General features: G+C 42.2%; 1 protein-coding gene across 4 annotated transcripts in view; it reads right to left on the bottom strand.

Annotated features, from left to right (window-relative positions):
* Positions 1–415: 415 nt before the first annotated feature.
* Positions 416–26650, bottom strand: part of LOC106570129 (probable ATP-dependent RNA helicase ddx6) — a 43252-nt gene continuing 17017 nt past the window's right edge. For all 4 annotated transcript variants that reach the window (XM_014142163.2, XM_014142164.2, XM_014142166.2 and 1 more), the window contains 8 exons: positions 24388–24482; positions 23959–24081; positions 15853–15981; positions 11750–11866; positions 10535–10598; positions 6156–6257; positions 5815–6036; positions 416–1472 (listed from right to left, as the gene is read on the bottom strand). In XM_014142163.2, coding sequence (XP_013997638.1) covers positions 5828–6036; positions 6156–6257; positions 10535–10598; positions 11750–11866; positions 15853–15981; positions 23959–24081; positions 24388–24482 — 839 coding nt within the window. In that variant the 3' untranslated portion in view covers positions 416–1472; positions 5815–5827. The remainder of the gene's footprint in view (positions 1473–5814; positions 6037–6155; positions 6258–10534; positions 10599–11749; positions 11867–15852; positions 15982–23958; positions 24082–24387; positions 24483–26650) is intronic.

Below are 26650 nucleotides of genomic sequence, written 5' to 3'. Positions count from 1 at the left end.
GGCAATCTCAACCCTGTGCGTTACAGGGAAGACATCCTCCTCCCTCATGTGGTAGCCTTCATGCAGGCTCATCCTGACATGACCCTCCAGCATGACAATGTGACCAGCCATACTGCTTGTTCTGTGCGTGATTTCCTGCAAGACAGGAATGTCAGTGTTCTGCCATGGCAGATCTCAATTCCATCGAGCACGTCTGGGACCTGTGGATCGGAGGGTGAAGGCTTGGGCCATTCCCCCCAGAAATGTCTGGGAACTCGCAGGTGCCTTGGTGGAAGAGTGGGGTAACATCTCACAGCAAGAACTGGCAAATCTGGTGCAGTCCATGAGGAGGAGATGCACTGCAGTACTTAATGCAGCTGGTGGCCACACCAGATACTGACTGTTACTTTTGATTTTGACTCCCCCTTTGTTCAGGGACACATTATTCCATTTCTGTTAGTCACGTCTGTGGAACTTGTTCAGTTTATCTCAGTTGTGTAAATATTTGTATGAACATAAGATTCAACAAGTTTACTGAAAATAAACGCAGTTGACAGTGAGAGGATGTTTCTTTTTTTGCTAAGTTTATGTTCTGTGGAGGAGAAAAAAAAGTTGAGTTCCAATATTAGGATAATCGTTGTGATTGGAGGAGAGAGGTGGGGGTTATCGAATTAGGAAAAACTCCTATGTTCTCCTCGAGCTCACTAATGATAGAATGTTCATTTTTGAAGATGGCAGAAAAGCCTGTCTTTGGCAATGACAAGGAGTGGCAAGGAGTGGAATGTTAGTAAAAAAGACTGGTACCCAGGTTAGAATGTCAGCTGTAACCAAGATGCTTGATCTTGACATCTAGCCACTTATGTACCTAGCAAGTTAGCAAACCAAATGCAAAGCTGGAGACCTGAGGTGGATCTAAATTATAATGACATCTTAGATTTCGTATAGTTATAAGCACACAACCCTGCAGCACCCAGGTGCCCCCAATCACCCCAAAAAATATATTTTTAAACAGTTTTTAAAATCAGTCAGTATTTCGAAATACCCCAGTGTACAGTATATCGCCCAAACCTACTAGCCATAAAAGTGGATGATGTATTCAGCAGGAAACAATACAACTTGGATCAATATTTTGCACGGTTCTTACTTTTTTTAAGGCAATGTTCCTCAACTTTTCAGCTGATTATTACCTTGAAATACCAGGATACAATCCAAAAAACATAAGCCTACATGTCTTAAGCCAAAAAAGGACTGATAACTCAGTGTGCATTTGGCAAGTTACCTTTGGTGCAAAACAACATGGTTAAGACTATTTCAGCCAAAAAAATGCAGGCATCTCTTAATGAAATAAAAGGGGAACAAGAACAGAACATACAAATCAGCAAAAACAAATACATCCATGTGCCAGGTTCTGAAGGTTGAGAAAAGATAAGTTGAAGAGGTGCCTGAGCTGCAAGAGCTGAATGTTGTGCAAAAGCTGGGTACATCCTGTTGTCCTGGATGGAAGATAAGGTGGCAAGGATTAAAAGATAGAGAGAGAGAGAGAGACCTCTCTCACACACGCGCCCAATTCAATATATCCCGTATCCCTTTTATAGCCACAATTATTTGATCGACATAAGATGGTAATGGAGTCAGCTTGCCATCTGAGGAATTTACCATATTCCTTACACCCATCTGACCCTTTAAGATCCAAGTTAGGGTTGACCTAAAATATTAGCCATTTTCACTAGCATGTCAGACATACAGTGCATTCGGAAAGTATTCAGACCCCTTTACTTTTTCCAAATATTGTTATGTTATTCTTATTTTCAAAAATTGATTAAATCCTCAATCTACACACACTAACCCATAATGACAAAGCAAAAACAGATGACATTTTTGCAAATGTATATATAAAAAAAAAAAATCTTATTTACATAAGTATTCAGACAATTTGCTATGAGACTCGAAATTGAGCTCAGATGCATCCTGTTTCCATTGATCATCTGATCCTTGAGATGTTTCTACACCTTAATTGGAGTCCACCTGTGGTAAATTCAATTGATTGGACATGATTTGGAAAGGCACACACCTTTCAATATAAGGTCCCACAGTTGACAGTGCATGTCAGAGCAAAAACCAAGGAATGAGGTGGAAGGAATTGTCCGTAGACCTCCTAGATAGGATTGTGTCGAGGCACAGATCTGGGGAAGGGTACCAAAAAATGTCTGCAGCATTGAAGGTCCCCAAGAACACAGTGGCCTCCATCCATTCTCCAATGGAAGGAAGTTTGGAACCACCAAGCTGGCCATCTAGCCAAACTGAGCAATCGGGGAAAAGGGCCCTGGTCAGGGAGGTGCCTGAGAACCCGATGGTAATGGACAGAGCGCCAGAGTTCCTCTGTAGAAATGGGAGAACCTTCCAGGACGACAACCATCTCTGCAGCACTAAACCAATCAGGCCTTCATGGTAGAGTGGCCAGACGGAAGCCACTCCTCAGTAAAAGGCACATGACAGCCCGCTTGGAGTTTGTCAAAAGGCACCTCAAGGACTCTGACCATGAGAAACAAGATGCTCTGGTCTGATGAAACCAAGATTGAAGTCTTTGGCCTGAATGCCAAGTGTCACGTCTAGAGGAAACCTTGCACCATCCCTACAGTGAAGCATGGTGGCAGAATAATGCTGTGGGGATGTTTTTCCAGCAGCAAGGACTGTGAGACTAGTCAGGCTTGAGGGAAAGATGAACAGAGCAAAGTAAAAGAGATCCTTGATGAAAACCTGCTCCCTCCAGAGCGCTCAGGACCTCAGACTGGGGCGAAGGTTCACCTTCCAACAGGACAACGACCCTAAGCACACAGCCAAGACAACACAGGAGTGGCTTCGGGACAAGACTGAATGTCAGAGCCCAGACTTGAACCCGATCGAACATCTCTGGAGAGACCTGAAAATAGCTGTGCAGCGACACTCCCCATCCAACCTGACAGAGATTGAGAGGATCTACAGAGAAGAATGGGAGACACTCCCCAAATATAGGTGTGCCAAGCTGGTAGTGTCATACCCAAGAAGACTCGAGGCTGTAATCGCTGCCAAATGTGCTTCAACAAAGAGTTTGTGCTTTTACATTTAAAACAAAAATCCATTTTAGAATAAGGCTGAAATGTAATAACATTTGGAAAAAGTGAAGGTGTCTGAATACTTTCCAAATGCACCCAAAAAATTATACACATAAAATATATAGTACCAGTCCAATGAGTACCACACCAATGAGTAGGTGTGTCCAAGGGTTTTTCTTTATTTTTACTATTTTCTACATTGTAGAATAATAGTGAAGACATCAAAACTATGAAATATCACATTAATGGAATCATGTATTAACAAAAAAAAAAGTGTTCAATCAAAATACATTTTGAGATTAAAGGTAGCCACCCTTAGTCTTGATGACAGCTTTGCATTCTCTCAACCAACTTCATGAGGTAGTCACTTGGAATGCATTTCAATTAACAGGTGTGCCTTGTTAAGTTAAATAGTGGAATTTATTTCATTCTTAATGCGTTTGAGCCAGTCAGTTGTGTTGTGACAAGGTAGGGTTGGTGTACAGAAGACAGCCCTATTTGGTAAGACCAAAGTCCTTACTTTGGCAAGAACAGCTCAAATGAGCAAAGAGAAACGACAGTCCAACATAACATTAAGACATGGTCAGTCAATACAGAACATGTCAAGAACTTTGAAAGTGCACTCGCAAAAACCATCAAGCGCTATGATGGAACTGGCTCATGAGGGCCGCTATAGGAAAGGAAGAGCCAGAGTTACCTAGTAGGCTTGATTTCCAACAATGACGAGACAGCCTACAGGAAGGAAGTGAGGGCCCTGGGAGTGTGGTGCCAGAAAAATAACCTCTCACTCAACGTCAACAAAACAAAGGAGCTGATCGTGGTCTTCAGGAAACAGCAGAGGGAGCACCCCCCTATCCACGTTGACGGGAGCGCAGTGGATGAGGTGGAAAGCTTCTAGTTCCTCGGTGTATACATCACTGACAAACTGAAATGGTCCACCCACACAGACAGTGTGGTGAAGAAGGCGCAACAGCTCCTCTTCAACCTCAGGAAGCTGAAGAAATGTCTTGACACCTAAAACCCTCAAACTTTTGCAGATGCACAATTGAGAGCATCCTGTCGGGCTGTATCACCACCTGGTATGGAAACTGCTCCGCCCACAACCGCAGGGCTCTCCAGAAGGTGGTGCAATCTGCCCAACACATCACCCGGGCAAACTTCCTGCCCTCCAGGACACCTACAGCACCTGATGTCACAGGAAGGCCAAAAAGATCAAAGACAACAACCACCCAAGCCACTGCCTGTTCACCCCGCTATCATCCAGAAGGAAAAGTCAGTACAGATGCATCAAAGCTGGGACTGAAAAACAGCTTTTACCTCAACGCCATCAGACTGTTAAAACAGCCATCACCAGCACAGAGGGGCTGCTGCCCCATACACATAGACTTGAAATCACTGGCCACATTAATAGTAGAACACTAGTCACTTTAATAATGTTTACATATTTTGTATTACTCATCTCATATGTATATACTGTATTCTATTCTACTGTATCTTAGTCTATGCTGCTCTGACATTGCTCGTCTAAAGTATTTATATATTCTTAATTCCATTCCTTTAGATGTGTGTGTGTCGTTAGATATTACTGCGCTGTTGGAGCTAGAAACACAAGCATTTCACTACAACCGCAGTAACATCTGCTAGACACGTATGTTGCCAATAAAATTTGATTTTATTTGCAGAGGATAAGTTCATTAGAGTTAACAGCCTCAGAAATTGCAGCCCAAATAAACACTTCTGAGTTCAAGTAACTGACAACTCAACATCAACTGTTCAGAGGAGACTACGTGAAATCAGGCCTTCATGGTTTAATTACTGCAAAGAAACCACTACTAAAAGACGTCAATAAGGAGAAGAGACTTGCTTGGGCCAAGAAACACGAGCAATGGACATTAGACCGGTGTAAATTTGTCCTTTGGTCTGGAGTTCAAATCTGAGATTTTTGGTTTGAACCGCTGTGCCTTTGAGAGAGGCAGAGTAGGTGAACGGATGATCTTCGCATGTGTGGTTCCCACTGTGAAGCATGGAAGTGGTGTGATGGTGCTTTGCTGGTGACACTGTCAGTGATTTATTTAGAATTCAAAGCACACTGAACCAGCATGGCTACCACAGGATTCTGCAGCGATACCCTATCCCATCTGGTTTGCGCTAAGTGGGACTATCATTTGTTTTTCAACAGGACAATGACCCAACACACCTCCAGGCTGTGTAAGGGCTATTTGACCAAGAAGGAGAGTGATGGAGTGCTGCATCAGATGACCTGGCCTCCACAATCACCTGACCTCAACCAAATTGAGATGGTTTGGAATGAATTGGACCGCAGAGTGAAGGAAAAGCTGCCAACAAGTGCTCAGCATGTGGGAACTCCTTCAAGACTATTGGAAAAGCATACCTCAAGAAGCTGGTTGAGAATGCCAAGAGTGTGCAAAGTGGTCAAGAAGGCAAAGGGTGGCTACTTTGAAGAAAATAAAATATATTTAGTTTTGTTTAACACTTTTGGTTAGTACATGATTCCATGTGTTATTTCATAGTTTTGATGTCTTCACTATTATTCTACAATGTAGAAAATAGTAAAAATAAAGAAAAACCCTTGAATGAGTAGGTGTGTCCAAACTTTGGACTGGTACTATATATAAATAAAAATATATACAAAGAAAAAACTGCCTGTATAAACAATAAAGTACTGGGTCCAACTAGTCTTCTGAGGAATTTGCCATATTGCATGTCAGAGGGAATGACTCACCAGTTGAGGAGTTCTAGGGCTCCACCTGTTGGCGGCCTGTCTCCTTCAGCTCCTCCTCGCAATTGGGATTGGTGGCGTGGAATTCTGCCACATACAGGCTCTTGTCGATGCTGCCAGGGATAGGCTTGATGTCGGTGACCAACTGGTCCTCGATGGACTTCAGATTGAAGCGGTCTTCAGAGGTGATCAGGTTGATGGCCAGGCCCAGGTGGCCAAACCTCCCTGAGAGAGGGATGGAATGAACATGTGGCCAGGTTCTCAAAACAGAGCATTCAGTAATTACAAGAAGATAGAAAGCATTGACATAATACCAAAAGAAGCACATAAAAAGGTTTCCGTACCTGATCGTCCGATGCGATGCAGGTATGTCTCAGCATTCTTGGGGAAGTCGAAGTTGATGACGACATTGACGGCCTGGATGTCAATACCTCTGGTGAAGAGATCTGTTTCAAACAGTAAACCATAAAACAGTTTAATCAACTGTACTACATACCCATGTAAAATCTGATATAACCAAACAAAATATTCAGAAAAATTCATATGGACGTGCAATATGCAGAATTTGCTCAGACATTTCCTGGTTGCAAAAATTATAAAATAGTTTGCCTAGGGCTGGTGGGACATAGCCAAAATATATCATGGTATATAAAAAAATAAGCGATGGTATTATGTTTTTGAATGACAAAAGTTCTAAATTTGTTTGATGAGTAGCCCGTGACCCTACCTCGCTCTGGATTAGGGTTAAGAGCTTCTGCTAAATGACTAAAATGTAAAATAATTAGAATATAGTGGGAACTTCAAACACTACTGTTTGACATGACAACAAATGAAAATATCAGATGGAGTTATTGTGACAGGGTAGGAACCGAAGTGTTAATAAGTGTTTCCTAGGGGACCCTATAATCTTTAGCTACATTGAATGTTCTCTTAACTAGTTCATGTAGCTAACATATTCATGCTTTGCGTATTCCTCTGATTTAGCAGGTACTGTTGCACAAACATACCGATTTAGGTCTACACCGTCACTGGTACTATCAGGCTATATAGCTAGTTACGTTTGCTCTGACTCAGTACAGCCAGCTAACTAGCGATTAGCGGCTCACACGATTGAGGCCCAACTTGCTAAGAAAAGACAAACTAGCCATTTGCAGATGTAAGAAACAAACTAAGTGTAATTATAGAATACTAGTGGATTTATATTAAGAAGCAAAGTGAGAACAGCATCGTTGTGATCAACAATGTTGCATGTGCTGCATTGACCATGCAGACTGAACGTAAGTGTCTCGTGGTCAAGAAACAACAAATGCGCTCCTTGAGTGACTGGGCGGGGATAGGTCTGTGTGGAAAGCGGCATAGATAGAGAGGACTCAAGTAGTGGAGTAAACCCCCCAAAAAATCACTTAACACTTAAAATCACTTATCACTTAACCAAACATTCACATATCGTTACAGAACGTACAAAAATCGAAATACAGTATACCGCCAAGTTCACCTAATTTTGTAGAGAATCATTGTACCATCTAAACGGGTGGTACATTATTAGGTTGCATAAACATGATTAGTGCTTCCCCTTCAAATCAGTTATAGAAAATAAATAGAGAATAGGTTGCTGCTAGGGATGTGGCTGTCACCAAATTTTGTCAGCCAGTGATTGTCATGCAAATAAAACTGTTGGTCTAAAGGTAATTGACCTTGAATTAACATACACACATTTAGCATCTCCTGGCTTCCTAAATCCATGTTATATCGCCTACACCTTCACAATAAATACATTATTTTAGACAGGTCTCAAGAAGCATATGAAAAAAAATGTAGTCTATTTCTGAAGAACAGAATAGCATACTTTGAATTGTCCTTATGTTAGGTCCTGATGTGGCTATGGGCTACATTTAGCAGACAAGATTTGCTTTGAATTCCGTGGAATTATTTTATAGTATGAAGAATACAATTTAACAAAGCTGAATAAAATAGAAAGGATACTCTCTCCACAAACGATTTGAGGGAGTGCACATGCAGCTATTCTGTGTTGAGCGGTTAACAAAGAAATAGGTATTCCTATATGCTTAATTTAGAGTTATTCATGTAACTTTAGTTCTACAAATGTTGGGCTATATGTTTGGATTTGTAATACATTGTAAGGCTGCATGATGCAACTTAAAAGTAGCTTGAAAGGCATGAGCTCTGCTTTGTTTTTTTTGCGCAGGCTGTATACACTACATCAGTCACTCATTCACAATTTGACAAGCACTTGATAATGCCTAGAATTTCACGGCGGCATCCCTTCGGTGGATGTAACGCACCCTAAAAAATCCATGCCTTTTGCGGCCAGCGGCCGTTGTGCACCTCCCCCTGGGTGCTGCGTGCTCCATCACGTAATTGGGTCTTTCTCACAGACCACAAGTGGAGAGACACAGAGATGCAACTGCGCGCATCCATATCCAATTCCGAGGTGCATATTGAAGATATTGGAAGAACTGTCCACATTTACTTTTCGTCTGCCAACAATATGAGTAGGCCTAACTAACAGCAAAAGCACTAGCCTATGTCAATCTAGGAACTGGGTTCTACAGTTTGGACCCCTGCTGTCTCTGGCTCCACACCAACCCCGCTAGATGTGTGAAAGTGTATAAGCTGATGATCCATCATGTATGACATTCCTGGGAGTGTGTAAAATTATATTTTGTATTACCATATAATTTTTGTTTGTTCTCTATAGTTATGTACTTGAAAATGTATCAATTGACCAATTCAGCACATTTTGGCAGACTTGATACAAAATATTGTCCAGTATTGAAATGCTTCATTGGATCAATCTGAAACTTTGCACATACTGCTGCCATATAGTGGCCAAAACCTACATTTCACCTAAACTGCAATATATTATGGCCTCTCTTGCATTTCCAAGATGGAACAACAAAAAATAGAAAACGCATGTTTGTATTATCTTTTACCAGATCTAGTGTGTTATGTTCTCCTACATTCATTTCACATTTCCACAAACTTCCAAGCGTTTCCTTTGAAATGGTATCATGAATATGCATATCCTTGCTTCAGGTCCTGAGCTACAGGCAGTCAGATTTGGGTGTATCATTTTAGGCGAATAAAAATTATAATATCTATATTTTTTTTAAAGGGTCCGATACCTAAGAAGTTTTTTTGGCCACTTTAGTTGGGAAACAAAATAATATTTTTGCCTAGGCTACTTGAGGTGTGCGTCTGATCGAAAAAGTCACAAAAAACGGCATTATTTCTTATGTTGGGCATCATTTACAAGTGATGATATGATTCACAAGTGCCAATATTGTCACCCATCAGACTAGTCTTGATTTAATCTTGTCTTCACATATACTAAATAATATATGTGTGAAATTTCTTTTGATTTAGAATGGACCATTATCATGCACCTGTATTAAAACAGGAGCAGCGGGGGGGGCACATCATCTATGCACTTAATATAGCGAATGGAGGACGTTTTAACCCGTGGTTTATTTTCATGCCAGCCAGGGTATACTCCTGTTGTAAATATAAGCAATGTACTTAATATGAGGCAAGTTGAGAAATAAATATAGTAGGCCTATAGAAAGTTGATTCTCCTATTTTTAGTAGAGGGTATCACTGTTTTCTCACACAATTGCATAGCCTATTGACATTTTGCACAACATGAAGTGTTTGATGAGATTTTCGATTACATTTGCATTGCTGTAAGAGGGATTCGAGGGACAATAGAGTGCTGAGTACCAGGCAGTTAGTCATTAGTTGCCTACCAATCTTCCTATCAGCAGCATCAGAGATTGGTGAAGCCTAATTACTGTGACGCGGAATTTGAACGCCTTCCTGATTCGTGACCCCCGGTGTGGCGGTAATACAGTCACCACAACAGCCCTAGTTGCTTCTACTGGCCAGAGTCTGAGACAGGCTGCCTCTGGCTGGGGAGAGAAACAGGGTTGCTTAAGCCTTTTGCCTGAGGTTCAGAGAAACAGCCCTTGTTCTGTAGCATACTACAAACCAGATATGTTAAAATGTTTATATGACCATTACCAATTATCACTCGTTTTGAGAAATAGCACTCAGACACGAGATGCACATCTTGTCGCTTCGCAATAGAAACTTTGTCCATTTGAAAAATGAGCCTTTTCAATATAATTCTTGCTTATGAATTTAGTATGTTAAATTTGACTGCACGATTTTATTTGTTCCAAGTTTTAGCGTTTGTTTAAGAACAGAGGAGAGCGAGTGAAAGAGGCCTACCTCAACTTATTTACCCTTCACAAACCCCGGCCTCTGAGGACCGGGCAAAACCAAAAGCATTATTTGCGGCGAGAGGGATCCATTCATAAATTACGGTAGGACTATGTGTTGTAGGTCTCAAACCACAGAAAGCCAGTAGCTGCCTGACTTCATGTTTATAAAGTCATTTTCCAATCAAATTCATCATGGTATATTATTGACCCGTCTCTAATATGGGGGGGTGGGGGGGGTTACAAACATGACGCTAACGTGCCTGGGTACAGCCATGATGCTAACGAATATGCACTCGCTTTTTTTCTCTAGGGCACTCTGACAACAGTGCAGAGAAGCCTAATCATTACAACAATTATAAAAAATAAAAAAAATCTGGACACAATGGTGCTCCCAAATTAATATTCCAGGTCGCACAGCTAAATATTTAGGAGCATATGCGACCAAAATGGTCGCACTTTAAAGCCCTGTGGACACGTACCAGTGCAGACAAGATTTCTGCAGAGTCCATTTCTGAAGTCATGGAACACACGATTTCTGTACTCCTGTAAAAGAACACTGCATGAGAGCACTGAACACAACCTCAGAATTGCATATTTTCTCATGGCTCCCATACATTGACTAGCACAAACTCATATATTCCCCATATTTCTGTCCAAAGGTCGTCTCCTCTTTGGTCAGATTTCTCTCTTGTAGGACAATAAATACAAATCTGTTCTTCATTAAATCTGGTATGGTTTGTAGACCATAATAATAAAATCAGGAGTTGGAACCGGTTCAGGTAACAGAACAGAAAATTGTTAGAGGAACAGAATCAGAACCACAAATGAAAGTGATCTATACAGTTCCGGAACAGAACCGTTATTTTAAAAGCATGGGAACCGGTTAATAACATTTTTTACGTTCAGGGCAAGTCCCACAATAAAACAAAGCCCACTCTGTCACTCAAATGTATTCTAGTGTCTGCCTGCCAGAAGTGTCTGCCTGCCCCTCAGAAGCATAGTCTAGTAGCCTACTGAAGTTACAAGAGTGATTCAGAAGTTAGGAAGATATATTTTTAATTAAAGATTTAATTAACCTTTTCAATTCTAGTTAAGAATACTGCAGTGATCATGTTTCACATTGGATTTATTAACTACAGTAAGGTAAGACATTATTTTTTATTTTAATTCTGTTGCCGCTCTGCACACACAAGCTTGTTACTTCAAAAGACATTCAAAGTTCCTTCATAGAAGCCACTCCTTCGTAGGTATAATTCTGTGGGCCTAATTCAGATGCATGTCATAAGATGCACAGCGCTTCAAGTAAAGCCTCCTCCACCCTCGCTCGACCTGGCAAATTTCAGTCGCATCCTTCACTCGTCTGTCCAATGCATGTAAATAGCTTGCCTTCTCCATAGCAAGCTGATCTATCTACACTGATTAAATTACTTCACCAATGTCGAGCAAAAAATAAATACAATTTCAGAAGTTTAAAAAAGGAACAGAAAGGAAAGATAAGCCGTTACTCTTTTGGGGATTAAATGGGTTCAGAACCATATTTTGCTGGTCGGAACAGTGGAACAAAAAAAGTTATGCTCAGAACGAAACGATTGGAAAATAATTTCGGTTCCAACCCCTGATAACGTTTCCCCTCCTTTAAAGTGGCTGCAGATTTTCCTCTTGTAGGACAATAAGCGTGAATCTAAATCGATGACCTGCATCATCTTGGCGTGGATGTAGAAGCAGGAGTATCCCAGCTGGGTGATCTTCTTAGCCAGCAGCTCAACTCTCTGGGTGGAGTTACAGAAGATGATGGACTGATTGATCTGCAACTGAAAGGAAATGTTAAAACTAACAAACAATCAGAGATGTACTTTATATAGCACTTTTCATTATAATGAGAATCTCAAAGCCTTAAACAAAAACAAATACAGGGTTCGGGCAGGTCTTAGGCAATTGTTTAACATGAATGTAAACATTTCTGAAGTGGGTTTAAAAGATCAGTGGCTGCGGTTCCAACTTTTCCCGGACATTGCAAAGAGATTGGCCTTTCGGCAATCTCAACGTTCAATATGCACTGGATTTGCAGCAGAGTTGCTCATTGGAAACAAGATTATTATGTTCCATGACAACACGTGGCCCTCAAAAATAGAATGTAAAAAACTACATGTAGCTTTTAGCTAGGCAAGTTTTTTTATTTTGAGACTTAAAATCAAAACTAAGACATTTTGTGGTTGGAATTGCAGTTTGTATTTAGTGTGAGAATTTAGACATGAGCTAGCAACTTGACAGACTGTTTCGTCTGGACAAACAAAAAAAAGTGTGTGATATTTACTCAAACTATATTGTTATTTGGTTTAAATTCATTTTTGTTTTTCACTCTCAATAACAATTGTTGATAGAGAAACATAGGATGTTTTGAGTCCATGTCAATGCTGAAATTACATCAGAGGACAATTTATTTATAGGGCTGGAAGAGAAATAACACATTTTGATTAAAGTGTAAATCCCCTTTAAATCGCGCATCTAGCAAGTGAGGAATGTGCCATCTAATGTGCCGGTCCGGCGATGGTTCTGTTCTGCTGCTGCTCATTTCATGGCAAAGTTTGAAAATAATAGATACAAATGATAAACTTACTCAAGGTAAGCTTAGTTTGCAATTAACATTTAATTGAGAAGGTTTGGGGGAAAGTATTTCTTTCAACCCAAAAGACAGTTATCACATCAACTGACTACAAACAGAGTGATAGACAAATGAGCGTACCACAGACAGACGGGGCAATATTGCTGGAAATTATTTGGCTGATATTGTGTTAGGTTTGGCTTTAAGTCAATAGTGGCTAAGCATGGTTGGGATTTCAATGTTGATTTGATTAGATAGAAGCATGCGGTGTCTGATACTTGTGAGATTTGGCCATGACAGCATGCAATGGAACATGTGAAAATTGCATTTCCTTTGAGAATTGTTTGGAGAGCTACTCATTAGGTGAGCTGCTGGTAAGCTTGTGATCGACCTGTTGGACATCCCAATCTATTTTATTTATTTACCCTTTATTTAACTAGGCAAGTCAGTTAAGAACAAATTCTTATTTTCAATGCCGCCCTATGGGACTTCCAATCACGGCCAGTTGTGATACAGCCTGGAATCGAACCAGGGTCTGTAGTGACTCAAGCACTGAGATGCAGTGCCTTAGACCGCTGCGCCACTCGGGAGCCCCATACAAATGTATAGCACCAGTCAAAAGTTGACACACCTACTCATTCACAGGTTTCTTTATTTTTACTATTTTCTACATTGTAGAATAATAGTGAAGACATCAATACTGTGAATTACCACATGGAATTATGTAGTAACAATAATTTTTTATATAAACTCAGCAAAAAAAAAAAGAAAAGGCCCTTTTTCAGGACCCTGTCTTTCAAAGATAATTCATTAAAATCCAAATAACTTCACAGATCTTCATTGTAAAGGTTTTAAACACTGTTTCCCATGCTTGTCCAATGAACCATAAACAATGAACGAACATGCACCTGTGGAACCGTCGTTAAGACACTAACAGCTTACAGACGGTAGGCAATTAAGGTCACAGTTATGAAAACTTAGGACACTAAAGAGGCCTTTCTACTAACTCTGAAAAACACTAAAAGAAAGACGCCCCGGGTCCCTGCTCATCTGCGTGAATGTGCCTTAGGCATGCTGCAAGAGGCATGAGGACTGCAGATGTGGCCAGGGCAATAAATTGCAATGTCCATACTGTGAGACACCTAAGACAGCACTCCAGGGAGACAGGACAGACAGCTGATCGGCCTCACAGTGGCAGACCACGTGTAACAACACCTGCACAGGATCGGTACATCTGATCATCACACCTGGGGGACAGGATGGCAACAACTGCCCGAGTTACACCAGGAATGCACAATCCCTCCATCAGTGCTCAGAATCAGCCTATTGCAGACAGAGAGGCTGGACTGAGGGCTTGTAGACCTGTTGTAGCGCAGGTCCTCACCAGACATCACCAGCAACAACGTCACCTATGGGCACAAACCCACCGTCGCTGGACCAGACAGGACTGGCAAAAAGTGCTCTTTACTGACAAGTCGCGGTTTTGTCTCACCAGGGGTAATGGTCGGATTCGTGATTATCGTCGAAGGAATGAGAGTTACACCGAGGCTTGTACTCTGGAGCGGGATCGATTTGGAGGTAGAGGGTCCGTCATGGTTTGGGGCGGTGTGTCACAGCATCATCGGACTGAGCTTATTGTCATTGCAGGCAATCTCAACGCTATGCGTTACAGGGAAGACATCCTCCTCCCTCACGTTGTACCCTTCCTGCAGGCACTCCTGACATGACCCTCCAGCATGACAATGCCACCAGCCATACTGCTCATTCTGTGCGTGATTTCCTGCAAGACAGGAATGTCAGTGTTCTGCCATAGCCAGCGAAGAGCCCGGATCTCAATTCCATTCAGCACGTCTGGGACCTGTTAGATCAGAGGGTGAGGGCTAGGGCCATTCCCCCCAGAAATGTCCGGGAACTTGCAGATGCCTTGGTGAAAGAGTCAGGTAACATCTCACAGCAAGAACTGGCAAATCTGGTGCAGAATAAAAACATTTTTTTTTTTAATGTTAGCAAATTGAGCCTAGGTGCATCCTGTTTCCATTGATCATCTTGGAGATGTTCCTACAACTTGATTGGAGTCCACCTGTGGTATATTCAATTGATTGGGCATGATTTGTTAAGGCAAACACACCCGTTCAAAAGTTTGGGGTTACTTAGAAATGTCCTTGTTTTTGAAAGAAAAGCACATTTGTCCATTAAAATAACATAAAAATTAATCAGAAATACAGTGTAGACATTGTTCATGTTGTAAATGACTATTGTAGATGGAAACAGCAGATTTTTTATGGAATATCTACATAGGTGTACAGAGGCCCATTATCAGCAACCATCACTCCTGTGATCCAATAACAAGTTGTGTTAGCTAATCCAAGTTCATCATTTTAAAAGGCTACTTGATCATTAGAAAACCCTTTTGCAATTATGTTAGCACAGCTGAAAACTGTTGTCCTGATTAAAGCTGCAATAAAACTGGCCTTCTTTAGACTAGTTGAGTATGTGGAGCGTCAGCATTTGTGGGTTCGATTACAGGCTCAAAATGGCTAGAAACACTAGCGACTCCTGTGGCGGGCCGAGCGCTGTGCACGCTGACCAGGTCGCTAGGTGTACGGTATTTCCTCCGACACATTGGTGCGGCTGGCTTCCAGGTTGGATGCGCGCTGTGTTAAGAAGCAGTGCGGCTTGGTTGGGTTGTGTTTCGGAGGACGCATGGCTCTCGACCTTCGCCTCTCCCAAGTCCGTGCGGGAGGTGTAGCGAGGAGACAAGACAGTAACTACTAACAATTGGATACAACGAAATTGGGGAGAAAAAGGGGACACATTTTTTTTTATAAAAAAAATATTGATTGTTATTATTTGTGTCCTGGTCCTTCCTATAAGAGCTCTTTGTCACTTCCCACGAGCAGGGTTGGGACAAAAACCTCACACTCACTCTTATTTTTAAGAAATGTATTGTATAGCATGTGTGTGTGTGTGTTTGTGTGGCAGGCTTACAATGATGGCAAAAAAACATTTGAGTGCGCTGAACCTGGTGCTAGAGGGGGTACACAGCTGAAGGTTGAATGTTCGAAGGTGTACGGGACTATAAAAAGTTTGGGAACCACCGAGGCTGTAAAGGCTCTATGGTATACTAATCTGTGCCCACATTCCAGACTACATGTACATTCACATGCCTTTGTGGTCGATAGTGCCAAGGCTCACCCTGGAGAAGAGTGTGTTGAGACAGTGGACCTTTTGTCTCTCAGTGACGTAGGCGTAGTACTGGGTGATGCCCTTCAGAGTCAGCTCCTCCATCAGGTTGATCTCATAGGGCTTCTGCAGGTGCTTGGCCTGGAGGAAAGAGGGAAGACAGGGAGTGGGGATAGGAAAATAAAAAAAGGGAGAGTAGAGGGTTATGGAAGTGCCTGAGTAAATCAATGCTGGAATAACTACACGCGTGTGCGCCTGCCTACACACACACGGCTAGACCCTTGTAGCAAGACGAAAAAGACAGCCTTTTCTGCTGGCAACCAAGAACTGAAAACCCTGCAAAGGACAGAAAAACAACAAATAACCCAAGCTAAGGAAAACTACAAAAAGCTAGTGGAACCATGTTCCACACAGTGAACCTCAAGCAGGCCTGGCAGGGCCTTGCAAACCCTACCCGGGCAAGCCAAGAAGAAAAACAAAAGGACAAGGACCAGTTAGTCAATAAACAACACTTTTATAATGATGACTTTTCCACTGTAACAGAAAGCCAGAGGCAGCAACTGAACCTCTACGCCTTGGATGGAGAAAACCATTGAGGAGGAGGTGAGATAGGTCTTCAAGAGTCAAATCCAACAAAGTGAAAAGGACCAGACAAAAAAAAAATAATCAAAGGACAGCTACTGAAGGAAAGCTCAGATGAGCTGGCAGACATCTAAGATCTGTCTAAGCTGGGGGGGGGTTTACCAAGCTATATAGAAGTATTGTAAGAAGGTTTGCATACAGGAAGAACATCAGTGGAGGATGCAGTCCTGGCAGTGTTGCATAGTGCCATAACACCTGGAGAGGCCTCACTCGTGTGCATCCTTTTCCTGGAGTTCTCTGCATGCAGCCTCACCTTCTCTGTTACAAACTCACCCACCTACAGACAGACCCCAGCATTACCTTGTGGGTACTGGACCTCCTGCTGAACAGGTGGCAGTATGTCAAGTTCAACAACAGCTCTTCATTGGTGTAGACTTATACACCAATGATTAGGGCTGTTGCGGTGACCACATTTCCACCACACCGGCGATCACGAGTCATGAAGGAAGTCAATTCAATGAGACCATTTAGTCTAGGTAATTAGGCTTCTCCCAGCTCTGATGCTGCTCATGGTCATCAGTAGCCTACCAAACTTGCTAACTGCCTGGTACTCAGCACTCTATTGTCCCTCTAATCACTCTGACACCAATGCAAATCTAATCAAACACTTCATGAGAGCAACATTTCAATAGGCTATGGAATTGTGTGAAAAAACAGAGTGATTGCTTCTACTAAAAATAGGAGGATCAGCTTTCTAGTAGGCTAGCCTGCTATATTTTATCAACTTACTTAATATTAAGCTGGGTGAATATTCTGATGGGTGACAATGTAAGCCTACCTATGAATTATACATCATCACTTGTGAACGACACCCAGCATAAGAAATAATGACTTTTTTGGCGACTTTTTCGAATCAGTCGCATACCTCAAGTAACCTAGCCCATAGTGTTTTAATAAGGTTTGTATCACAACTAAAGTGGCCAAATAACTTCTTAAAATTAAGCACATTAATCCACTTTACAAGGGCTGTAGAGCCTAACTGGCATACATAAGCAGCGCGTGATGTTCAAGTTTGGGGAGGTTAATTTTCACCATAAAAATGTCCCTTTATAATAAAAGCATTACATGCATAATTTCATTTGCGGTCACCTTTGATAGCGTTTTCTACTAATGGAACATGAATTGGATAAGGACGCGCGCAGTTGCGTCCCAGCTGTGTCCGTCTTCACTTGTAGCCTGTGAGAAAGACCCAGTCACATGGAGAGCCATGTGAGTGAGAGGTGCTTCGGAGCACTCAGGGAGAAGGGCACAATGGCCACTGGCCGTAGACGGCATGGATTCTTTTAGGGTGCATTACAGCCACACAAAGGGGATGCCGCCATGAAATTCTAGGCATTATCAAGTGCTTGTCAAATTGTGAAAAAACAAAGCAGAGTTCATGCCTTTCAAGCTACTTTTTTCGAATCATTAGTCGCATCATGCAGCCTTACAATGTTTTAAAAATCCAAACACAGCCCAATATTTGTAGAACAACTACATTTACATTAATAACGCTAAATTAAGCATATTTCTTCGTTAACTGCTCAACACAGAATAACTGCATGTGCGCACTCCATCAAATCGTTTGTGGAGAAAATATCCTTCCTTTTTTATTCAGCTTTGTTAAATTGTATTCTTCATACTATAAAATAATGCCCCAGAATTCTAAGCAAATCTTGTCTGCTAAATGAAGCCCATAGCTATATCAGGACAACTCAGAGTATGCTATTCTGTTCTTCTGAAATAGACTACATTTTCTTCATATCTTATTTATTTTAGACTTGTCTAAAGAAGCAATGTATTGTATATGTAATATAGGTCATGTATATTGTTAAGGTGTAGGCTATACAACATGGATTTAGACTTTTTAAAAAGTGGATGTTCCAAACGTCTGCATTAGTGGCTTGTAGGCTGTGTGAAAGCCAGAAGATTCTAAATGTCATGTTAATGAACTGTCAATTACCGTGAGACCGACAGTTATTTGCTTGACAATCACCAGCTGACGAAATTGTGTGACTGCCACAGCCCTACCAATGATCTAAGAGGCACCGAAGGGGACTGTTTGGCCGTGAAATATGCAGATGACAGCATGTCAACCTCACAGATGACACACTGCATTTCCAAACAGAAGTAAACATGGTTCATGACTAGTGCAATAACTACCTCAGACTCAAAACTAAATAACTGCACATTGGGTCTGCCTTCCTCCAGAAATCAATGAGCCACCTAGTCCTGGGTGGTGTAGAGGCTGAGTTAACCTGTTGGGGGTAGGGGGCAGTATTTGCACGGCCGGATAAAAAACGTACCCGATTTAATCTGGTTATTACTACTGCCCAGAAACTAGAATATGCATATAATTATTGGCTTTGGATAGAAAACACCCTAAAGTTTCTAAAACTGTTTGAATGGTGTCTGTGAGTATAACAGAACTCATATGGCAGGCAAAAACCTGAGAAAATTCCTTACAGGAAGTGACCTGTCTGACAAGTTCTTGTTCTTCTTGGCTCTCTTTAATGAAAACTGAGGATCTTTGCTGTAACGTGACACTTCCTACGGCTCCCATAGGCTCTCAGAAGGCGGGAAAAAGCTGAATGATGTAATTCCAGCCACTGGCTGAAAAACATTAGTGCCTTTGGTAAGTGCTCTATCAGAGGACAATGGGACGGAGGCGCGTGCACGAGTCGACCCCATGTTTTTATTTTCTCTCTCTTTGAACCTAAACACGCTTTCCCGGTCGGAATATTATCGCTTTTTTTCAAGAAAAATGGCATAAAAATTGATTTTAAACAGCGGTTGACATGCTTCGAAGTACGGTAATGGAATATTTAGAATTTTTTTGTCACGAAATGCGTCGTGCGCGTCACCCTTCTTTACAATTCGGATAGTGTCTTGAACGCACGAACAAAACAGAGGATATTTGAACATAACTATGGATTATTTTGAACCAAACCAACATTTGTTATTGAAGTAGAAGTCCTGGGAGTGCATTCTGACGAAGAACAGCAAAGGTAATAACATTTTTCTTATAGTAAATCTGACTTTGGTGAGGGCTAAACTTGGGTGTCTAAATAGCTAGCCCGTGATGGCGAGCTATCTACTTAGAATATTGCAAAATGTGCTTTCACCGAAAAGCTATTTTAAAATCGGACATAGCGAGTGCATAGAGGAGTTCTGTATCTATAATTCTTAAAATAATTGTTATGTTTTTTGTGAACGTTTATCGTGAGTAATTTAGTAAATTCACCGGAAGTTTGCGGGGGGTATGCTAGTTCTGAACGTCACATGCTAATGTAAAAAGCTGGTTTTTGATATAAATATGAACTTGATTGAACAAAACATGCATGTATTGTATAACATAATGTCCTAGGGTTGTCATCTGATGAAGATCATCAAAGGTTAGTGCTGCATTTAGCTGTGGTTTGGGTTTATGTGACATTATATGCTAGCTTGAAAAATGGGTGTCTGATTATTTCTGGCTCGGTACTCTGCTGACATAATCTAATGTTTTGCTTTCGTTGTAAAGCCTTTTTGAAATCGGACAGTGTGGTTAGATTAACGAGAGTCTTGTCTTTAAAATGGTGTAAAATAGTCATATGTTTGAGAAATTGAAGTAATAGCATTTCTAAGGTATTTGAATAACGCGCCACGGGATTCAACTGGCTGTTGAGTAGGTGGGACGATTTCGTCCCGCCGACCCTAGAGAGGTTAAGTACAAGGGAACAAACATGGACAGCACACACTTAAGGCAGAACATCATTAAAAATAAAAACACCAACAACAACTGTACCTCCTGTGCAGACTCAGACAACTGAATGTCAACACCAGGATACTCTCGAACTACGCCTGCCATATATAGTGTGTGCAGACTTTGCTTCCTGGCCTGTATAGTGGCTAATAAGGCTATGATCAGTCAGACTGAACATGTGGTCCAAACTCTGCGGGCTGCAGTGCAGGGGGCTTCAGGGCCTCTATGATAAACGGGCAAGGCCAAGCGTTTCAGAGGACGCCACACACAATCTTGCCCAATGTTTTGAGCTGCTGCTCTCAGGAAGGAGATCAAGGGTATCACTGTTCAGCAAGAATAGGAGCAAGGCAAGTTTCATTCCATCAGCCATCTGGATACTGAACAAAGACATAGGACAGATGCAGGTCCAATATACAGTCGGACAGTATTCCGTACAGACTTTGAATATGTTAAAATGTAAATGTGTGACTTGTGTACTTACTAACCATTTTTCGTACCGCATGTAATACACTGCTCAAAAAAATAAAGGGAACACTAAAATAACACATCCTAGATCTGCATGAAATAATCTTATTAAATACTTTTTTCTTTACATAGTTGAATGTACTGACAACAAAATCACACAAAAATAATCAATGGAAATCCAATTTATCAACCCATGGAGGTCTGGATTTCGAGTCACACTCAAAATTAAAGTGGAAAACCACACTACAGGCTGATCCAACTTTGATGTAATGTCCTTAAAACAAGTCAAATTAGGCTCAGTAGTGTGTGTGTGGCCTCCACGTGCCTGTATGACCTCCCTACAACGCCTGAGCATGCTCCTGATGAGGTGGCGGATGGTCTCCTGAGGGATCTCCTCCCAGACCTGGACTAAAGCATCCGCCAACTCCTGGACAGTCTGTGGTGCAGCGTGGCGTTGGTGGATGGAGCGAGACATGATGTCCCAGATGTGCTCAATTGGATTCAGGTCTGGGGAACGGGCGGGCCAGTCCATAGCATCAATGCCTTCCTCTTGCAGGAACTGCTGACACACTCCAGCCACATGAGGTCTAGTATTGTCTTGCATTAGGAGGAACCCAGGGCCAACCGCACCAGCATATGGTCTCACAAGGGGTCTGAGGATCTCATCTCGGTACCCAATGGCAGTCAGGCTACCTCTGGCGAACACATGGAGGGCTGTGCGGCCCCCCAAAGAAATGCCACCCCACACCATGACTGACCCACCGCCAAACCGGTCATGCTGGAGGATGTTGCAGGCAGCAGAACATTCTCCACGGCGTCTCCAGACTCTGTCACGTCTGTCACATGTGCTCAGTGTGAACCTGCTTTCATCTGTGAAGAGCACAGGGCGCCAGTGGCGAATTTGCCAATCTTGGTGTTCTCTGGCAAATGCCAAACGTCCTGCACGGTGTTGGGCTGTAAGCACAACCCCCACCTGTGGACGTCGGGCCCTCATACCACCCTCATGGAGTCTGTTTCAGCAGACACATGCACATTTGTGGCCTGCTGGAGGTCATTTTGCAGGGCTCTGGCAGTGCTTCTCCTGCTCCTCCTTGCACAAAGGCGGAGGTAGCGGTCCTGCTGCTGGGTTGTTGCCCTCCTACGGCCTCCTCCACGTCTCCTGATGTACTGGCCTGTCTCCTGGGAGCGCCTCCATGCTCTGGACACTACGCTGACAGACACAGCAAACCTTCTTGCCACAGCTCGCATTGATGTGCCATCCTGGATGAGCTGCACTACCTGAGCCACTTGTGTGGGTTGTAGACTCCGTCTCATGCTACCACTAGAGTGAAAGCACCGCCAGCATTCAAAAGTGACCAAAACATCAGCCAGGAAGCATAGGAACTGAGAAGTGGTCTGTGGTCACCATCTGCAGAACCACTCCTTTATTGGGGGTGTCTTGCTGATTGCCTATAATTTCCACCTGTTGTTTATTCCATTTGCACAACAGCATGTGAAATTTATTGTCAATCAGTGTTGCTTCCTAAGTGGACAGTTTGATTTCACAGAAGTGTGATTGACTTGGAGTTACATTGTGTTGTTTAAGTGTTCCCTTTATTTTTTTGAGCAGTATATATTGTGTTTGTATGCTGACGTGGCGCAAATGTATTTCCATGAAAATGGACAATGAAGTACAATGCATTTGGAAAGTATTCAGACACCTGGACTTTCTCCACATTTTGTTATGGTACAGCTATATTCTGAAATTTATTACATTTTGATTTCTTAATCTACACAATGACAAAGCAAAAACAGGTTGAGAATTTTTGCAAATGTATAAAAAAATACAAACTGAAATATCCCATTCTCAGTTTTCAGACCCTTTTACTCAGTACTTTGTTGAAGCACCTTTGGAAGCAATTACAGCCTCAAATCTTCTTAGCTATGACGCTACAAGCTTGGCACACCTGTATTTGGAGAGTTTCTCCCATTCTTCTTTGCAGATCCTCTCAAGTTCAGATGGATGGGAGGGTCGCTGCACAACTATTTTTAGGTCTCTCCAGAGTTGTTTGATCGGGTTCAAGTCCGGGCTCTAGCTGAGACACTCAAAGACTTGTCCCGAAGCCACTCCTGAGCTGTCTTGGTTGTGTGCTTAGGGTCGTTGTCCTGTTGGAAGGTGAACCCCTGCCACAGACAGGTCCTTGAGCGCTCTGGAGCAGGTTTTCATCAAGGATTGCTCTGTACTTTGCTCAGCTCATCTTTCCCTTGATCCTGACTAGTCTCACAGTCCCTGCCACTGAAAACCATCCACAGCATGATGCTGCCACTACCATGCGTCACCATAGGGAGGATGCCAGGTTTCCTCCAGATGTGATGCTTGGCATTCAGGCCAAAGTTCAATCTTGGTTTCATCAGATCAGAGAATGTTGTTTTTCATGGTTTGAGAGTCCTTTAGGTGCATTTTGGCAAACTCCAAGCAGGCTGTCATGTGCCTTTTACTGAGGAGTAGATTCCGTCTGGGCACTCTACCATAAAAGGCCATTATTGTTGGAGTGCTGCAGAGATGGTTATCCTTCTGGAAGGTTCTCCTATCTCCACATAGGAACTCTAGAACTCTGTCAGAGTGAGCATTGGTCAGGGAGGTGACCAAGAACCCAAGGCCCTTCTCCCCAGATTGCTCAGTTTGGCTGGGTGGACCGCTCTAGGAAGAATCCAAAATTCTTCCATTTAAGAATGATGGAGGCCACTGTATTCTTGGGGACCTTCAATGCTGAAGACATTTTTTGGTACCCTTCCCCAGATCTGTGCCTCGACAAAATCCTGTCTAGGTCTACGGACAATCACTGTCAACTGTGAGACCTTACATTGAAAAGGTGTGTGCCTTTCCAAATCATGTCCGATCAATTGAATTTAGCACAGGTGGACTCCCAATCAAATTGTAGAAACATCAAGGATGAACAACGGAAACAGGATGCACCTGAGCTTAATTTCGAGTCTCACAAAGGCTCTGAATACTTATTTACATAAGGCATGTTTTTTATTTTTTTTGTAATAAATTTGCTAAAATATCAAAAAAAATGTTTTTGCTTTGTCATTATGGGGTAGTGTGTGAGTATAAGTGATGTATATTTTTTCATCAATTTTGGAATAAGGCTGTAACGTAACAAAATGTGGAAAAAGTCAAGGGGTCTGAATACTTTCCAAATGCACTGTATATCGTATCATTATGGAAGAGCAAAGCAGACTGGCCTGTTGGTGAGACCACATGGCTGCCAGATTGTGTTTCAGCGCCATGTGGCACTACTCACCATGAACTTCTGCACGCTGATGGGGAAGGTGGCAGAGTACAGCAGGATCTGACGGCCCTTGCCCAGGAAGCTGATGATATCCTCGATGAGCACCACAAAGTCCTGAGACAGCAGCTTGTCCGCCTGTGAGGAAGAGATTACATTATTATTAAGAGGAGCATTAGCAGCGTTCTAAAAAGTATCTATTAATTTGCTACTACTGGTATGTAATTGACATATGGCACTGGTTGCAGGGGAAAATATTACATGTAGCCCCTTAAACCTCTTCGGTAGATAGATACACCAGAACAGATTTGATGGGCCCTGATGAAGAATAGTGAGTGGCTTGTAACAAAATATCTCATGGACTGATTCTCTGGAGTCATCTACAGTAGCTGAGTATATTGAGTGGTTGATTGACTCAGGTACCACATGTATTCACACACTCACCTCATCCATCACCATCATCTGAACTCTATCCACTTTGGCCACGCCCTTCTTTATCAAGTCCAAGATCCTGCCAGGTGTGGCTATAACCACATGCACTGAGAGAGAAAAACAACAAAAAAACAGAAACACCACCATTAGACGTGCAAGTGTACAGCTTTGAGGTTGTGACTTGTTTGTAGTGTACAGTGGGGTCCATAATTGACATCCTTGATAAAGATTAGCAAAAATGACTAAAGTAATTCAAATACAGCACTATATCTAATGCGCAAAACAAAATTGGGAAATTATATTATACGAATACAATTGCTTAGGAGGAGATTTTGTTTAAGAATTAGTAGTAATTAACAAATAACTATTCTCAAAAAAGGTAGGGGTCAAAATGATTGGCACCCGTTTGCAATACCATACCTTGCAAGGATAACGGCACTGAGCCTTTTTCTAAAATGTTCTACGAGCGTTCTTAGACCATTCCTCCATACAGAATACTTCCAGATCCTTGATATCCTTTGACTGCGCTTACAGACTTCCCTTTTAAATTCAAACCAGATGTGTTTCAGGTCCAGAGAGGGAGATGGCCATTGCAAAATGTTGATTCTGGCCAATTGACAAATTCTTTACGAATTTTGATGTGTGCTTGGGGTTACGGTCTTGCTTGAAGAGCCAATTGCATTCAAGTGTCAGCCTCATGGCAGAGGCAACCAGGTTTTTGATAAAATGTCCTGGGTACTGGATAAAGTTGATGATGCGGTTGATCTTAAGGGCCCAGGACCAGTGGAAGAAAAATAGCCACATTACATCAAAGATCACCCCCCCCAACATAATTTACGGGATTGGGATTCTTCTATTTTGATGTCATACAACAAATAAATATCTGGAATTTGCTAAATGACATTGGCACTTGAATTAGAACCGGTGCTATGGTCAGACGACATGAAAATAGAGATCTTTGGCCACTCACACCAGAGGCATCGAAATGAGAACTCATTAGCAGAAAATAACCCCAGACCCACTGTAAAAAATATTGTGGTTGATCTTTGATGTTTTGCTTCAACTGGTACTGGGGCCCTTGTTAAGGTCAACGGCATCATGAACATTTTAGCCAAAAACCCGGTTGCCTCTACCAGGAGGCTGACACTTGATTGCAAGTCAATCTTCCAGCAAGACAATAACCCCAAGCACACATCAAAGAAAGGGCCATTTGGCCACAGAAATCAACATTTTGCAAAGGCCATCTCAGTCTCTGGATTTGAAACACATTAAAAAGCTGTGGAGGGCAGTCCATAAGCGCAGATGAATGATAAAATATACTGTATGAAGAAATTGTCTAAGATACCTTCCAATGGTGTTAACCAACTCATAAAACATGAGAATATATATATATATATTTTTTTTAAATATATATATTTTTAAATGAGCACACAATATAGGCTCAGTATTTCAATTATTCAATTTTCCACAGTCATTATTGCTCATGTTTATCAAGGGTGTCAATTTCAAACCCCACTGTATATTGTACACCTGTATTTGGAGTTTCTCTCATTCTTCTCTGCAGATCCACTCAAGTTGGATGGGGAGCCTAGCTGCAAAGCTATTTTCAGGTCTCTCCAGAGATGTTCAATCAGGTTCAAGTCCGGACTCTGACTGGGCCACTCAAGGACATTCAGAGACTTGTCCCAAAGCCACTCCTGCATTGTCTTGGCTGTGTGCTTAGGGTCATTGTCCAGTTGGAAGGTGAACCTTCGCCCAAGTCTGAGGTCCTGAGCGCTCTGGAGGGAGCAGGTTTTAATCAAGGATCTCTTTACTTTGCTCTGTTCATCTTTCCCTTGATCCTGACTAGTCTCACAGTCCCTGTAGATGAAAAATATACCCACAGTATCATGCTGCCACCACCATGCTTCACCGTAGGGATGGTGCCAAATTTCCTCGAGACGTGACATTTGGCAATCAGGCCAAAGTTCAATCTTGGTTTCATCAGACCAGAGAATCTTGTTTCTCATGGTCAGAGTCCTTTAGGTACCTTTTGGCAAACTCCAAGTGGGCTGTCATGTGCCTTCTACGGAGGAGTGGCTACCGTCTGGCCACTAACGCAAAGGCCTGATTGGTGGAGTGCTGCAGAGATGGGAGAACCTTCTAGAAGGACAACCATCTCCACAGAGGAACTCTAGAGCTCTGTCAGAGTGAGTTTGGGTTCTTGGTCACCACCCTGACAAAGGCTCTTCTCCTCCGATGCGCAGTTTGGCCGGGCAGCCAGCTCTAGGAAGAG

Source organism: Salmo salar, chromosome ssa14 (assembly GCF_905237065.1).
Source record: "Salmo salar chromosome ssa14, Ssal_v3.1, whole genome shotgun sequence".
Taxonomy (NCBI): Eukaryota; Metazoa; Chordata; class Actinopteri; order Salmoniformes; family Salmonidae; genus Salmo; species Salmo salar.
Note: the sequence above shows the minus strand (reverse complement) of the source record. Positions and strands in the feature narration are given on the sequence as shown.